Raw genomic sequence first — 16,188 nt, 5'->3', positions numbered from 1 at the left:
GCGTTGCCCTCCCCTGGGTTTGCCCAGCAGCCCTGCCTCGGCGGGCCCGGTGGCTGCCTGCTTTCCCTTCCTCTCCGGAGTTGAAAACAGCAGAGGCTTTATTTTCGGTCGCTTGGTTGATTATTTTAATTTCCGTTCCTGCAGAAGGTCTGAGGGAGAGGTGGCTGGGTAGGAAGCGTGGTGGCTCTGCTCAGGTGCAGAGGGGTCTGGGGAGGGAGCGGCCGGCAGCCCTGGGCATGGAGGGAAGCTCTTCCCAGAAGGGGATGGAGCGTGCTGGCCTAAAGCCTCGCGTCCCCGGCCTCGCTGAGGGACGGCGTCCAGGCTGTTGAGGAGAGGCCCCCAGCCTGCTCCGTCTGGCTCCGGGGCTGGAGCCGGCCCGCAGCACGGCGGGATGGATCCTCACCCGCGGAGCAGAGGTGCGGGTGTCGGGGTGGGCAGGGGGAGGCCTGGATTTGCCTGGAGAGGGGCTGCCTGAAGGCCGCTTCGCACCTCCCTCCTGGGCTCGCAGGGGGGTTATAACTGTTAGTCTCGCGTGAAAAGACCTGGAAGACCACTGAGGTGGGTATTTCTAAGCCTTGTGTGCTTCAGCAGCTTAGATGGCTGAGAGCTGTACAGGTGTTCTCCGGTAATCGGCTTGAAATAAAACCAAACTGCGCTGAGCTGAGCCACCACCGATGGACATGAGGGATGGTGTTCGTTTAGACAAAAATTCATGCCCTCCCATGAATTTCTGTCTCAATTTGAGCAAGATTCGCTTTGTTTTCTTTTGTAATAAGGATGCAGAGAGGATATTGCAGGGGGGAACTTAAAGGACTTGATGGTGTTGAAGTCCTTTTCCCATCTTTGTTATGATAGTATCTCAGTCACATGGATCCCTGCTGGCGATGTCAAACTGTTGTGGTGCGGGTTGTTTGGGTAACCAGGCAAGTTGTCAAAGTCAGGCCAGGCCTGTATGTTAGGAATGTATATTGAAGCCAGGTCCTGTAAACACTCCTTAATGTGTGGAGGCTTGTTGCTAGGGCTTTGCACAGAAATAACGAGACACGCATGAGTGCCTCTTTGAAGTCCGAATGTACTACCTGACTATATGGAAGCCAGGAGGACAGTTGAGGGTGTCCTCTCCGTAGTTCATGAGCTTCAGTCTTGGGATTTTCATTTATAAATAAACTCACATCTTTTTATGTTTCATTTTGGAGTATAGCCAAGTAGAAGTATATTGTTTATGTGCGTAGATTTTTGTGTCTCACACAAAGATGTCTATTGTTTATACAGAAACTGTAAGAGGAATGTTTTGTTAACATTTTGTTAGCAATATAAACTGACAAACACAAATGCTGACTAGAAATTGGGACAAAAATAGCCCTTCTTAGAGCAGAAAAACACAGCTGCCAGAAAGCTGTTTTTCAAGGAAAACTATGCACCTATTGCTTCTATGTTTCTTTTAAAACTCAGCTTCTATCATTTATGCAGATAGAAATCTTTTAGGGCATGTAACTTTCACAGCAACATAGTTTCATGCCTATGTGGCCCTCTAAACAGTGTTGGGTTTTTTTTTTTTAAACAAGATGGATGAATTGTGATTATTTTTTTTAATTACATTTGAAATTTGTTTTTAGTTGGGTGTGTCTGTTACATTTTCAAATTCCTGAGCTGTCTGCAGTGAATTCCTCTCTCCATTGTCAACATGTGTCTTTTCCATTAAGACAGACTGCTGCCTTTTCTTTCCCTTAAGAAACTTGCAATGGCTTGAAATAGTATGACCAAAACTCCTCTATGTTTTCAATATTCCATATTCATTAGTCTATGCTTAAAATAAAAAAGTAGTTCCACAGCCTACATGGAGAGTAGTTACAGAGCTTGTCGGGTTCAGCTTTTAGTGTGGAGTGCAGTGACTTAGTGGACCCTGAGCACAGATTTCCAGTTGTGATAATGCATACGAATGCCCTTTCATCTCTCTCATTTGCAGTGTTTCTAACTTAGTCCCTGATGGCCAGTATCTACTTACAGTCAAGTGACTGATATCTTGTTTAAATGCAAGGAATAAATTGTTCTCAGAAGTGCCTAAAAGCATTTGTTATTGTAGAAAGAAGGGATCACAGTAGTTTGGAAACTCCATGGCAGCTGAGTGTTTAATTTTTAATACATCAGCAATGGTGGCTAATAGGTATTTGTCAGATTATATGGATGCAGTAGAAGAAAGTCAGAATTTCAGTACTTGCATGTCTCCTAATGCATATCAACATCTCTTCCTTGTAATTAGCATTAATGAAGTGCTTTAGCACTGCATTTTTGTGCTGTTTTTTTTAACCTTATTTCTTAGCTTGGGTAGTCATGGATTCTTGCTTTTATGCCTAGTAGCATAAAATTATATTTGAATATTATAGTTACAGTCATTATTTCTACATTTCCTGATCCTTTCTAAATGAGTATTCATAACTGATTTATATTTGGTGATTCACTGTAAATGTTCACAGGTATCTTCTCCTTTTTTCAGCTTTCTCCATTGACATATAGAAGAATATATGCTGATTCTGCTACAACTCACAAGTATTGTGTTTATTTTTTTATTTTTTATGTTTTAGGAAGCAGAAAGTGAACTGTTTATTTCTTGTGTAGTGCTTGGTATAGTGAGATCCTGTTCTGCAGCTAGGCTCTGTAGGGAGAACAGTAAAAATGCTGATGTGGGAAATAATTTTTAATGCTTCTACTAATATCTTTCTTTCAGTTAGTTTATTTCATAAGACTTTGATTTTTACAGGGTCCTTGGCATGACTGTATCCTTTTGCTTATGTGGCTATTCACTGAAATCACTGACTCTTCTGTTTGTACATGGAGATCCTTAACAGGATTAATTGGAATTAGAGGTCTGTGGCAAGACATGATTGGAATCAGACCAAATGGGAAGAAGAAAAAAAAAACAAAAACAAAAAAAACCACCACAGTTTTAGAAAGGTGTTCTGGTGTGGAGATGAGTTGGTTTTACCATCTCCCAGTAACAGATTGTATGTTTTATTTGTTGCCTAAACTTCAGATTAAAGAATACATTCACATTTTTAAATAGATAGTCTTTTTCCATTTTAGGTGTTTGCTTAGTAGTTGTGTTCTAGCACATTCTTTGGGTGCTTTAGGATGATCTCTACTAACACTAACATGTCAGAATTCCACTACAACTTGGTAAAGTAGGACAAAAGAATTCCCTAGTTAAATTCTGAGTTCCAGATTCAGTAATGTTTTGTTCTTTTTCTTTCTGTTCTGTTACAGGAAAAATGATACTCATCCAGCATTCCTGAATAATAAGAATGGGTCCAGATGTACCTCTGCTGAATGACTACAAACAGGAGTTCTTTTTGAAGCGCTTTCCACAGACTGTGCTGGGAGGTCCCCGGTTTAAATTAGGCTATTGTGCCCCTCCTTACATATATGTGAATCAGATTATTCTTTTCTTGACGCCATGGGTTTTGGGAGGAGTAGGAACACTTATGTACCAATTAGGCATTATGAAAGACTACTATACCGCAGCACTTTCGGGAGGACTGATGTTTGTCACTGCACTTATTCTTCAGATGACAAATCTATATGCAAAGCAGAAAACAGTGACGGTAGAAAGAATGCAAATTCAGAATACCCTAACAGATGAAGATGAGTTTGAATTTTCCAGCTGTGTAGGTTCAGAGACAGTAAAATTTATTATTCCTGGCAAGAAGTATATAATCAACACTGTATTTCATTCCCTTCTGGCAGGGGTATTGTGTGGGTTGGGAACTTGGTATTTGCTGCCAAACAGAATAACCTTGCTATATAGCAACATCGGAGGAACTGTTGTGATCTTTGTATTTGGATGGGTGACTATATGTATAGGAGAGTATTCATTAATTGTAAATACAGCTACCGAAACAGCTACTTTCCAAGCACTGGATACTTATGAAATCACTGCTCTGATGAGACCTTTCTATATCTTTGTCTTTATTGCAGTGGATCTTGCACACAGGTAAACCTAATTAGCTTAGCTAATTAAAGTAATGTTTATTCTATATATTTTTGATAAGAAAGATGGAAATTATTCTTCCGAGGAAAATTATTTTGAGATTTTAATCAACTATAGGGACTCCAAAGAAAGAAGGTAGAAGTGTATATGGTAAAAATTGAGGCTCTACACTGTGTATAGAAGTTTTGTTCTTAAATTTTTATAGCATTCCGTCTAAATTAGGAAGAGCAGTTAAAGCAGTTTCGAAGTAAGGGACAGCTAAAACTATCTTCTATGTGTCAATTTCAGTATTTTTGTACAACAGCATTTGCATCAACATCCTTTTAAAGGATTTGTTTTGAAAACACGTGTTCCTGACCTGGAATCATAGATCTAAGTCCTGCAAAATTCAGGAATAGTGGATTTATATCCACACTTCATCCTGGAATATTTTCTAATTTAGTCTTTGCAAAGTGATAGCAGAGGGTTTTAAACTACAAATAGCAACAAAGGCAATAAAGGACTATGGATTTGGTTTAACGAAGGGATAAGCAAATGTGAACACTGCTATATTTTTGTTATATGGATTTTGAACTTGGATTTTTAAATGCTTTTATAACACAAAAGAACTATGTCAGTCTACAAATAGGAGACTTCTATATTTCCACTTTTCAGATGAGTGTCTTAGCTAAAGTATTTGTAGAATCTCTTAAAGCAAGATGCTTTTAGACTTACTCTATGCATTCATTCTTCCTGTCAGGTGATATTTATATCACTTTGTCACATGTACATATTTTATGGTTGGGGTACTTCAAATGCATTAAAAAAAAAAAAAAAGCATGTTTGATTTTACTAGTTTTGCCCTTGGAGATGTCTTTGTTAATGATTTATTCTAGTTGCCTCTTCAGTTATGATATGAGAATTATACACATGGTCTTGGACCCCAGATTCTTCTATCTAATTTCATGAGGAGAAAATTCTTTTGAGGCTTACGTATTTATTAAGTAGAGAGAAACCAAGTATCTTAAAAGTCCACCTTTAACTCAATTATTAGCTGGTGAACTGTACATGAGTTAAAATTTATGAAGATTTGTAATACTGATCTTTGTATTTTTACAGGCAGATTTTCATACTTTTATGTAGAAAATAACATTTTATATTCCTGAGGAGAGTTTATGTCTTGATGTACAGGCAATATGCCAGTTCTTTGAGCATTAAGATTTATGTCTTGGGTCTTGGGCTTGCATAAAGCTTCTCATTTGTAATTCTGAAAAAGTGTTTAGCATTTTTTTGTTAAACAGTTGAGGTCCTAAAGCCTGTGGGCCTTTCTTTTTGCACAAGTATCTCATGAATGTATTATCACAAGACTATCAAAACAATTAGGGTACTTACATCACTTGACTCATCTGCGTAATCCGAAGGCTTCAAATCTTTTGAATGAAAAATTAGCCTGTGTTATGATGTTCTAATTAGTGTATTACTGCCCCAAGCATAAATGTATGTCCTTATTTTTCCTTTTAAAAGATACTAGTTGAGGTTTTGTAGATTGGATATGTAATGTTTATACTTGTGGATTTGCTGTAGTAGTTAAACAAAAAGTCTTCCCACACATTAGTTGCCTTTTCCTTCATAGAAGTCAAATACATTTCTTCTTTTATCCAGGTTTGCTGTCAACACACCCATTCTAGAACAGACAAACCAGATTTTGCACATCATATTTCTTTTTCTGCCATTCTTATGGGCAATGGGAATTCTGCCCCCGCTTGATGCGCTTTTTCTGTGGGGAATGGAACAACTGTTGGAGTTTGGACTAGGAGGTTCACCTATGTCAAGTAACACAAAGTAAATGTTGTTTATATAATTGTAAAATATATCAATATTGTTTATAACCTTTTTCTTTTCAAGCAAATCTTTTTTATTTTCTCCTTCACAGGTTATTAGTAATGTTTCTCATTTCTGCTGGAACAGCAATAGCATCGTATTTCATTCCCAGCACTCTCGGTGTGATCCTCTTCATGACTGGATTTGGGTTCATACTGAGTCTTAACCTAAGCGAGATTGGTTTTGCCTTCAAACACACCATGATCAGCCATTTAGCCTCCAGCAAATCTAAAAATATGCACAGAGGTCTTAGAATACAGTTTGGGTGGAGGGAATTTATTTTTTATTTGACCGTGTTGACATTTGCTCTCATAGAAGCTAGCCTGCTGCATCAATTTGCAGGCTTTTCATCATTTTCCAAAGCCAGTCCTCAGGCTATAGCAAGTTACATTCTGATGATATTACTTATAATTATGTGGATTCTTAGAGAGATTCAGAGAGTATACTTGTTTGGAGTCTTCCGAAACCCCTTTTATCCAAAGGATGTCAGGACTGTGACTGTGTTCATGGAGAAGCAAAGAAGGCTAATGAAAGTTGGTGTTGTCAGGAGGATTTTACTAACACTAGGTAGGAATACACACTGTCTGTTGTTTGTTAGATGATGCTTGTAGGAAGATTGAAACAACGCTAGAATTACTGTATGTGCAAGATTCTGTGAATGAACTGAGAAAACCCAAGTAGTTGGAAATACTTGATGTTCTGCTAAATTGTGCATTGAGGTCAAAAGTACTGTTTCAGAATATTTGAAAGTGATTAGTGATTTTATTTCTTTTTAGGGGTAAACCTAAAAAGTTGAGCTTTTAAAAAGTCCATCTCAGAAAGCAAGCCCTTTTAAAGGATTTTTAGTTACAATATCAGTACTGACTTTTGAAAATATGGCTCTTGTAGATATTTTTAAAAGGTACTCAGAAACAAAAGTGAGTTGAAGAGTCTTCAAGCTGACTAAATATTTGGTTCTTAAAACTTGCTAGTAAAGGGAACAGTCTCTTCTGGTAGGTTAGGGATAAATGTATTTTCTTTCAGGTAACCAAAATTTGATGTAAATGAGTTCATTTTATAAAGAATCATCAGTTTGGGGAAGTGGATTGATGAGTACTGTTCCCATGAGGGTTTTTTGCTTATTTGAGTATTCCCATTGTGTTTAACAACAAAAAAAGTAGTAAGTAACAACTAAGCATTGACATAAATATTTGCTATCTTGGGCCATTAGTGCAAATACCCTGTTTGATATCCTGGAAGTGTAATACAAAGAGGAGTTTGAAATAATGAATGGAAGAGTTCTTTTTTTATGCTAAGATTTCCATTCTGCAATAGGACTGCTTACCTCTGTAGACTTTAATTATGTTTTTGGAAGGAAATCAATGATTCTTTTATTTCAATTACAGTGTCTCCGTTTGTTATGGTAGCATTCCTGTCACTAGACCGTTCGCTACAAAATCTTCATTCTGTGTCTGTTTGCATTGGATTCACAAGAATATTTAGGATGGTAATTTCAATTTTAAATATGTTAGCCTAAGAAATTCTCTTCTACATGATTTAAGTATTAAGGTGACTTGGAAGACATGTTCCAGGTCATGAAAGCAGAGATAGAGAAATACATTTTTAAATGTATGTCTAATATATCTCTATTTTAGGTCTGGCAGAATACAGAAAATGCCCTTCTGGACATAGTGGTTGTGTCGATAGCACAAATGTTGGTGTTTAATCCAGACCTCTGGTGGAACAGGAACCTTGATACAGGAATCAGACTCTTGCTGGTAATTGTCATAATGCAAATTTAAACAGATAGTTGTGACTTAGGGTCTTTGTTTCCTTGCCCTCCCTGACTAGAGAATTATGGAGTCCAGGGCCTAGCAAATAGAAACTGAAAAACTGCACTAAGATATATGTTCTAATGCCAGTCAATGATAATCACACTTCATTTTCTTAAAATTATTGTAGTTAAGGCAGCTTTGGCAGTGCTGAATATGACATGATACAGGATACAAATAAACGTGCTTGTTGCATGTATTTTGCAGGTTGGTATCCTACGGGATCGGCTGCTTCAGTTTGTCTCAAAGTTGCAGTTTGCCATCGCTATTCTTTTGACATCGTGGACAGAGAAGAAACAGCGTCGTAAATCTACTGCCACCTTAATCACACTCAATGTTGTTTTCTTCCCAATCCTGCTCACCTTCGTCGCCATCTCTGCGCTCCTTTCTTCTCCCTTGCTGCCACTCTTCACACTACCGGTATTTTTGATTGGGTTTCCTAGGCCTGTCCGAAGCTGGCCAGGGCCTGTGGGTGCTACAGCCTGTGTTTGCTCCGATACCGTCTACTACCAGCAGATGGTTCCAAGCCTGGTTGTTGCTCTGCAGTCTGCACTAGCGGCCGGTAGCCTCGGTAGGTACACTAGCAACACTGTGAAGGAATGTAGCTAAATATTTTAGGAAACATGGTTTTGCTGGAGAAAGGATAATTGTAGCATCTGATTTAAACCATGTTTCACAGCATAGGTTAAATCTGATATTCCAAGACTGTGGAAAAAGTGATGACTTTTATCCTCCTCGTACATCTCTACTTGTTGCATTCTTTTAAAAATTAATTCTGGTTTGTTGTCTTTAAAATGAGGAGAAACTAAATGGTGATGAAACAGTATCAATCCTAATCTTTTTCTGTTGAGCAAAATAGGATGGTATGCACTCATCCCCCCTAATTGGAGGCAATAAATTGAGGAGTAATCTTGACAGTCAGTGGGGAGAAGGAGATGTGTCCAACTGCTCTTTGTGATTGTGTATGTACATGTTTTTTCTCTGCATCAATCCCGTCACTCAGGATCCAGAAGGCAACTTTGCTAATTTGGCTCTGTTAATTAGGTATGGTGAATATGGACTGGATGTTTGTAAAATATGTGATGTAGCCTAACTAGCAGTAAACAGTTGAGAATTGAACCAGTTGGTAAGACTTATGTGCAGGCAGTTAGGGTAGTGTTTGTAACAGCACTTGTGGTCCTAAAACCTGTGAAAGATATCATGATGGAGACAGAATAACTCATAAAATTGCAAGCTTGTTTTCTTGAGAACCAGTCTTTATGTAACCTAAATAATCAAAAGATCACTGCCCTTAGACAAGAGGCAAATATTTACATAAGCCTCTTAGAAAATGGCTTATGTCTAGGAAAAAATAGGCTAATATTTAAAGACGGTGGACTTTTCTGAAGACTATATGCAAGTGCTTTACTAGGAAATATTTGCTGCACTTCCAGTACTACTATAGAGAGAGGTATTAAATAAAACTAGGAAGCTTTTTTCCTCTAAAAAAGAGACACTTCAGTTTGTCTACTGTATCAGCCCATGTATACTTTATATCTATAGTAGACATGTATATTTATCCTTTATGTATCTGTTATTCATATAGATATAAAATAGATATTTTATATATGACTGCGGTGGCATGTATGCCTTAATAAATAATTTAAAACACTGGTCTTGAGGGGTAAAAAGTCTCTTCTTTAATGGGAAAATCTGTGAATGCATGTCTTCAAGCAAGAAAAGATGTGGTGTACTCTGAGTTCAAAATGAAGAGGTACCACTTTGTGTGTCTCTATTTTAATTTAAAACCATACTTTTTCCTGTGTAAAGGAGGTTTAGTAGCTTGAACAGCTAGCAAGAAAAGAATTAAAATCTTTGCAAAATGTTAGCAAGAAAATGCACTTCATTAGCTCAGTGGAATAGAAAAGGTTACTTAAATTTTAACTACAGCTTAATGGTTGGTTTCACTGATTTCATCTTACAACATTCTGAAACTAAAATTCCCTGTGCAAGTGAGTGGTCACTTGAACGTGAGTAACAGCAGAAGCAGGTCATAAACTGGCAGTAAATGTCGTGCTTAAACACAGCACCAGTGTACTGGAGAAGTTGACAGTAGGCTATAACTTAAAAGAAATACGTGTAACTACCACTTGCTACGATGTTTGGCGTTGCACTTTTTATAGAAATAGGTAGAAGAGAGAAAAAGTACCATTTTTTTTGGATGTGTCATTTTAATTTTTACAGCGAGAGCCAGATTGTGGCATTGTTGAGTACTAGTTACTTTGTGTGACCTGAACTTGTTCGAGACTTAATTTTCAAATTCCATTTTTTTGTGTGGCTGTATTTTTGGTGATGGAAAACTTAATGCAGTGGGATCAGATTTATTACACACACACACAGACACACAGAGGTATTTCAGAAAGACCACAGGTGATTTCAAATGTATCTGCTGTTAGTGTTCAACATATATGATACTGATTCACAAATCTTTAAAGATGAGCAGGTGCTCTTGCTCTGCCTCCGCGGCATTTATGTATCTGTAAAATGGGTGTGATATTATGTCATTGGTAAACTGACACTTGAGCAGAATCATTTACGCTCTGGATTTTGCATCCTAAAGGATATCTTCTAATCATTCTAGAATATGGACAGATCAATTTAGGAACAGGTAGTGTACGTAACAAATTCTGTTGAGTTACATTTTTATTTCTTCCATAACAAGTAAACTTCGTACTCCACAGCAGATGGGGCCATTAAGATACTTGTGCTAGATGATGATTCTTTAATGTATTCGGCAGTCATAAGCATTTTAGATCTCAGGGTGACATCAGTGGGAACTTTGTAGTTGGAAATGTGGCCAAAGATGATTTTAATCATGAAAGTTGTCTCGATAAAGGGAATTGAGGGTGAGGCTGCTTCTCTGGTCCAGTGTGAATATTCTAGTCCTGCACTTGTGTGAGGGTTTCCCAATTTTCCATAGCTTTTTCAAAGATAGCACTACAATTTCAAGGTCCAGCTTTGCAGCTACTTTATTTAAGATTCTAGGGTAGCAGTTAGCCAGTTTTAACTCATTTTGATGTTGATGCAGAAATATTTTGTTTGCAGTTGAATTCCTCAGTTGTTATGTAGAAAAGATTTTTAGCAATATAATGCCATAATAATACCATAGTGTTTGTTTTGTTGGGTTTTTTTTCACCTTCTCTAGGTCTCTCTCTACCTGGATCGCATTACTTGTGCCGTTTTCAGGACAGACTGATGTGGATATTGGTGCTAGAAAAAGGCTTCACTTACTGTAGTGTTAACATTAAGGTAACTGCATGCTGAGGACTGACATGTTAATGTTTTGAAATGCAAACATTTTGCTGTATAACACTTCAGCAGTGTAACTAACCTACCTGATGGTAGAGTCTAAGATAAGTGTTGTGGCTGGTTTAACTAGTTTTGTAACTGACATGCTTAGCAGATGTGAATTTTTTTTATCATCTACCTTGTGACCCATCTTTAATAAGCTGGCTAGTAAGACCTGTATGAGGCAAAGATTTACTTTTTTAAGACCTTGATCTGTGTCTGACACTGTAGTGAGTGCTTTGCTATTACTGTTATCTCTAGTAAGATTTGTAGATATGCTTGTGAAAATATTAACAATGGTATGTATCTATTTGTTCAGAAAAATTTTGTGGCAAGAAAACAGCTTGCAAGCACTTAAGAATATGTACTGATGAAGACTAAAACCAAAGTGTTTTCATTTATGCTTTAGGGGCTAGAATTGCAAGAAACATCCTGTCATGCTGCTGAAGCTCACAGAGTTGATGAAATTTTTGAAACGGCCTTTGAACATCAGGAGCACGCAAAGATTCTCTCTCCTAATCACCATTTTGGACATATTTTGACTCCTTGTACTGTTCTACCTGTGCGGCTGTATTCTGACGCCAGAAATGTGTTATCTGGAATCATTGACTCGCATGAGAACTTAAAGCATCTGAAAGATGATTTCATTAAAGTGCTTGTATGGATGCTTGTCCAGTATTGTTATAAAAAATCAAAAACATGGGAAAGCCCAGGCAAGGCTGACAAGAACAAAAAAGGATCATTTCCAGTAAATCAGCATAGCGGTGCCGTAGAGAGATCCAGGCCTCTGAGGGAAGAAGATAGCTTTAGTGTTGATACAATTGAGGACTGGACTGATGATAGTGACATTTTTGATCTTGAACCCAGTGGCAGAATGAAAAACAGAAAAGAACCTGGGCAGTTGGGAATGACACCAAAAGAACATCTGGCTATTCCAGGATCTGTGGAAACACGAAGCCAAAATGTCCCACAGGAAATGTCACCAGAAGATAAATTATACAGGGCTGTTGTGCTTGGGCTTCCTGCTGTAGACAAAGGGAAACAGCAAGAAGTTTTGCCTCAGGTTGAATTTAGTTGCTCTTACTCAGAGCTATTGAGCATCCCTGAAGAATGGAGAACAGCCCCGGTGCCTTCTTCCAAAGTCAATGAAATGAGGCAGAGATTTCCAGAAGAATGGTACCACTTCATTCTGAGTCAACTGGACTTCTTTCATCTTAAAGAAAAGCCTTCCAATTTACTTGAAGACCTTATGAAAGATAAAGCTTTGAAAGACTTATACATCCATGGAGTATTGTCGTGTTGTTTTGGTCTGTTTGGACTGGATAATGCCGTGCCTGCCCCGAGCCACGTGTTCAGGGCGTACACTGGTGGTATTCCATGGTCTGTTGGTTTGGACTGGCTAACTGCTAAGCCAGAGCTATTCCAACTGGCGTTAAAAGCATTCAGGTAACAGAAAAACATTCCCTCAGAGTATAAAAATTATATAAAGGGTGAAAGTATCAATTCGCTAAAAGTAGTTAGTGTTAAAACCATATCATTTAAATATATTTGTAACTTCCTATACATAAATACTGCCTGTGATAGGGAGATTCCTTCCTTCTGCCCCTCCCCGCTGCTGCGTCTAGCACATGGAAATCTGCTGTGTGAAGTGGGCAAAACCAACCCCTTTTCATTGTCCCCATAATCTGAGAAAATTGTGATGGAGTTAAGATGTTTGGCACTTTCCATTAGTGGGCAGCAGGAACAGCGTTTGAGGAGAATGAAAGATGTTTAAGCTAATGTGTTTTACATCTAGCTGAGCTAAAAGCATACCCGTGCTAACTGCTGGTGACTCAGCTGACAAGCAGTACCTTACAGAGTTGCTAGTAGTGCTGGATAACGTATGAGGGTGCCTCTCTGCCTTCTGTAGCCTGAGGAGGCTTTCCTCCTCCTCCTGCCTTGCTGCACTGCTTACTGTTTGACTTTGTGTACCTTTCAGATACACTTTTAAACTTATGGTTGACAAAGCAAGCCTGGGTCCGGTTGAGAACTTCAAGGAGCTGGTTAACTATCTGGAAGAATATGAAAACGATTGGTACATTGGTCTGGTATCAGATCTCGAGTGGCAGGAAGCAGTTCTTCAGGAAAAGCCATACCTTTTTTCACTGGGGCATGACCCAAACATGGTAAGAAGAAAATTACTAGTACGCAAGGTCAAAGTTTCGTTTTCTTCTCCACTGCTTTTTTTTTTTTTGAATTGTTTGCACAGCCTTCATGTTTTGGAACACAAAGTTTATGTTTGTACTGGAGAGGAGGTGACATCACTGTTGTTGAAAATCACCCTGCATTGTTCTTCGGAGGCAGCATTATTTCCTAATTATCCTCCTAGATGGAAGAATTGAACTGAGGAGACTAGTTTATACACTTGCCATTTTTAAAGGGATGATATTCATACTATGTAGCCTCAGAGCTTCGTTTAGTGCTTTATAACCAAAATGTCATGTACTTTCTTGGAGAACATACTGAACATTTTGATCTGTTTGTTCTTAAAGGGAATTTACACTGGGCGAGTCCTCACTCTTCAGGAATTGTTAGTACAAGTGGGAAAACTGAATGACGAAGCTGTCCGAGGTCAGTGGGCAAATCTGTCCTGGGAGCTGCTCTATGCTACAAATGATGATGAGGAACGCTACAGCATCCAGGCACACCCAGTCCTTCTGCGAAACCTCACTGTGCAGGCTGCCGACCCCCCGCTCGGCTACCCCGTTTATTCCTCTGAACTTCTGCATCTGCCTTTGTTCTAGAATGTCGGTAGCACTGGTTTGTTGTGTTTTTTTTTTTTTAATTATGGTGATGATGTGTTTTCCATCTGCATGTTGGGAATCAAATGTTCATGCTACATTTATAGACTACAAATAAGATTTTACTCTCAACACAGCGTTGGGTGGCAGTGCCAAGCCAGCGTACCTAATTTGCACAGAAATGGTGCTACCCAGAACCTTCAGCAGGCAGGAAATTTTGAACTGTTTTCTTGCTGCTGGAACATGTGAGACACCATTGCCTGTGTGGCTGACGAGCCAGGAGATGCTGAAATTCTCTTCTCCAGTTTAGAGGAGAGCAGCATAATTCTGATCATTAACTATTTTTGGTGCGTTCTGATTTTTATTTTTATTTTTATTTTTTTCCTTGGACAGGTGACTTGCACTGACAGTCAGGTTACAGCTCCCTGTAGTACTGTCAACCACAGAGTTGGTAACCAAAGTGTACATATGACTATTTATATGAATTTTTTTTATTCTGGCCTTTTTGTATTGGACTGAGTTCAGTTTTAGCATTTGTTATAGTATATGACTTCCGCTGATCTTCCTTAGTTGTAGTAAGTTATCAGCCGTGCTTTAACAAAGTAAATTGTAAAGGATGATTTTTACTGAAGCACTTGTTTTGGGGGCAAAGAGAATTTTTATAAAACAGTGTGCATTCTGACACATATCATAACCTGTGTGACCTACTGATGAAAGAAGTAAACATGTAATTAGAGGAGAGAAGGAATTTAAGTCCAAATGGATTAATTTTCTCATTCTTCCAATATCCATATATTTTTACATATATGTTGTTGTTTGCAATCTGTGTTCACATCACTAACCAGTCTTCCACAAATACGGTCAGAGCTTGATGGGGGGGCCAGGAGGGAGGCAGAAATCCAGCTGTCCATGCCAGAAGTAATTTATTGTTTTTAACCTCACCACAGCTTAGAACAGAATTTGGCAATGGGTTTGTAATATTACAGGTCTCCTTGAAAACAGGTCGCAGCCTTTACCCTGTTTGTTACCACTGGTGATTACCACACAAATGTGTTTTCTCTGTTGATCAGTTGTTATTGCAAGCTTACTGCTGGCACATGCTGAGCAGGGAGCAGGTAATTGTCTTTAACCTGTAGAATCAATTTAAATCAGACCTGTCCCATAACTGCCTTAGTACTGGTTTAGAACACCCAGCATTGTATAATTTGGAACGTGTTCATTAATTTTATTCCTCACCTTTACGACCTTTTTGTATTGGATAAAATTTGTCACAGGACTGTGTAGTGTGTACTTGGCTATTAGCAATTTCTTTTGATCAGTGACCGTAAATGATTTTTTTAAAAAATATGCAAACCACATAGTACAATTCAGAAGTGGTAAGGAAACACCTGTCAAACTCCATGGTACAATGCTCTAACTTATGGGATGAAATTCACGGAGAGAATTAATGGAAGCAGCCTTTAGAAGGCGATTGGTGTGTGGGAGCGTAAATAACAACGTGCTGATAACCTAAAATCACCTTGCTTGGCCATGACCTGTGTCTGGAAGCACAGAATCACAGGAGCAGATCTGGAAGGGCTTTTAGAGAGCACCTACTTCCGCTCCGTCTCAAAAGGAACTAGTCCTGGTAAATGTTGAATCTGATTTAAAGCTTCCAATATCAGGAGTATCATGAGCTTGTCAAGTCATTTGCTCCGGTTCTTTGCTGTTCTAGCAGCAGTTGGAAAGTTGGGTTTGTTTCATAAATCTAATTAAACCTCCCTGCCTCATTGTAAACCTCTTACTACTTGTTTTGTGTATGGTCACAGAAAATTGAATTACCTTTTTTTTTTTTTTGTGGCAGCAGCAGTCTTGTGTTTGAAGATGGCTGTAATTTCTGCCCTCATTCTTTGTCTTCTGTAAACCGAATAAACTAGTTGAGAAACAACTGAAGAGCTGTGATCTTTTTCTCTTGCTTTCCCCTGGTTCCCTCCATCTGGTGCCCAGCCTCCCTCAGCAGTGTTGCTGGCACCACCCCGGTGTTCCAGCAGAGAATCCTGATGGGACCAGATGGAGGAGCAGAGCCAGGGCTGTGCAGAATTCCCGTTTGGGCACAGGAAGGTGGAGTGGGGCTCTAAGGCGCTGCAGCATCCTGTCCCCTGCTACCGCAGGCAGCGTGTCCTGCTGCCCCTTACTTGTTCACATACTGAGCCAGTTGGTGCATCCCAGCCTGTTTTGCAGCAGTGTGACCCAGATTCACATGACGATTTTCTGCAACCCTCTTCAGATTCTTTTTTTGGCAGAAACACGAGTTACAGCCTCTTGTTCTGTACCACAGATTTGTGCAGCTGAGTGTCCCTGTAAGTGTGTTGTGTTGTTTCTGTGCTCTTGAACTGTGTCCTGTTTGTTTTGGAGTTATTTCTTTGATTTAGCAGAAATTCAGACC

At 38.9% G+C, this 16,188-nt stretch overlaps 1 protein-coding gene across 1 annotated transcript; it reads left to right on the top strand.

The window, feature by feature from the left end:
- Positions 1-6: 6 nt before the first annotated feature.
- On the top strand, positions 7-15,720 carry PCNX4 (pecanex 4). The gene is made up of 12 exons (XM_026850116.1): positions 7-558; positions 2,495-2,547; positions 3,262-3,988; positions 5,627-5,806; positions 5,898-6,412; positions 7,231-7,331; positions 7,480-7,602; positions 7,864-8,227; positions 10,841-10,944; positions 11,393-12,429; positions 12,962-13,148; positions 13,515-15,720. The coding sequence occupies exons 3-12, from the start codon at positions 3,300-3,302 to the stop codon at positions 13,764-13,766; spliced, it is 3,552 nt and encodes a 1,183-aa protein (XP_026705917.1). The 5' UTR covers positions 7-558; positions 2,495-2,547; positions 3,262-3,299; the 3' UTR covers positions 13,767-15,720.
- Positions 15,721-16,188: the final 468 nt, after the last annotated feature.

Source organism: Athene cunicularia (assembly GCF_003259725.1).
Source record: "Athene cunicularia isolate RWA chromosome 5 unlocalized genomic scaffold, athCun1 chr5_part1, whole genome shotgun sequence".
In the NCBI taxonomy this organism is placed as follows: Eukaryota; Metazoa; Chordata; class Aves; order Strigiformes; family Strigidae; genus Athene; species Athene cunicularia.
This window is presented reverse-complemented; position numbering and strand designations above follow the sequence as displayed.

Coding starts and splice junctions, on each gene's coding strand:
- PCNX4 (XM_026850116.1), top strand. CDS start 3,300: ATGGGTCCAGATGTACCTCTGCTGAATGACTACAAACAGGAGTTCTTT. Junction 7,603..7,863: donor CAGGAATCAGACTCTTGCTG/GTAATTGTCATA, acceptor TGTATTTTGCAG/GTTGGTATCCTACGGGATCG. Junction 13,149..13,514: donor TGGGGCATGACCCAAACATG/GTAAGAAGAAAA, acceptor TTGTTCTTAAAG/GGAATTTACACTGGGCGAGT.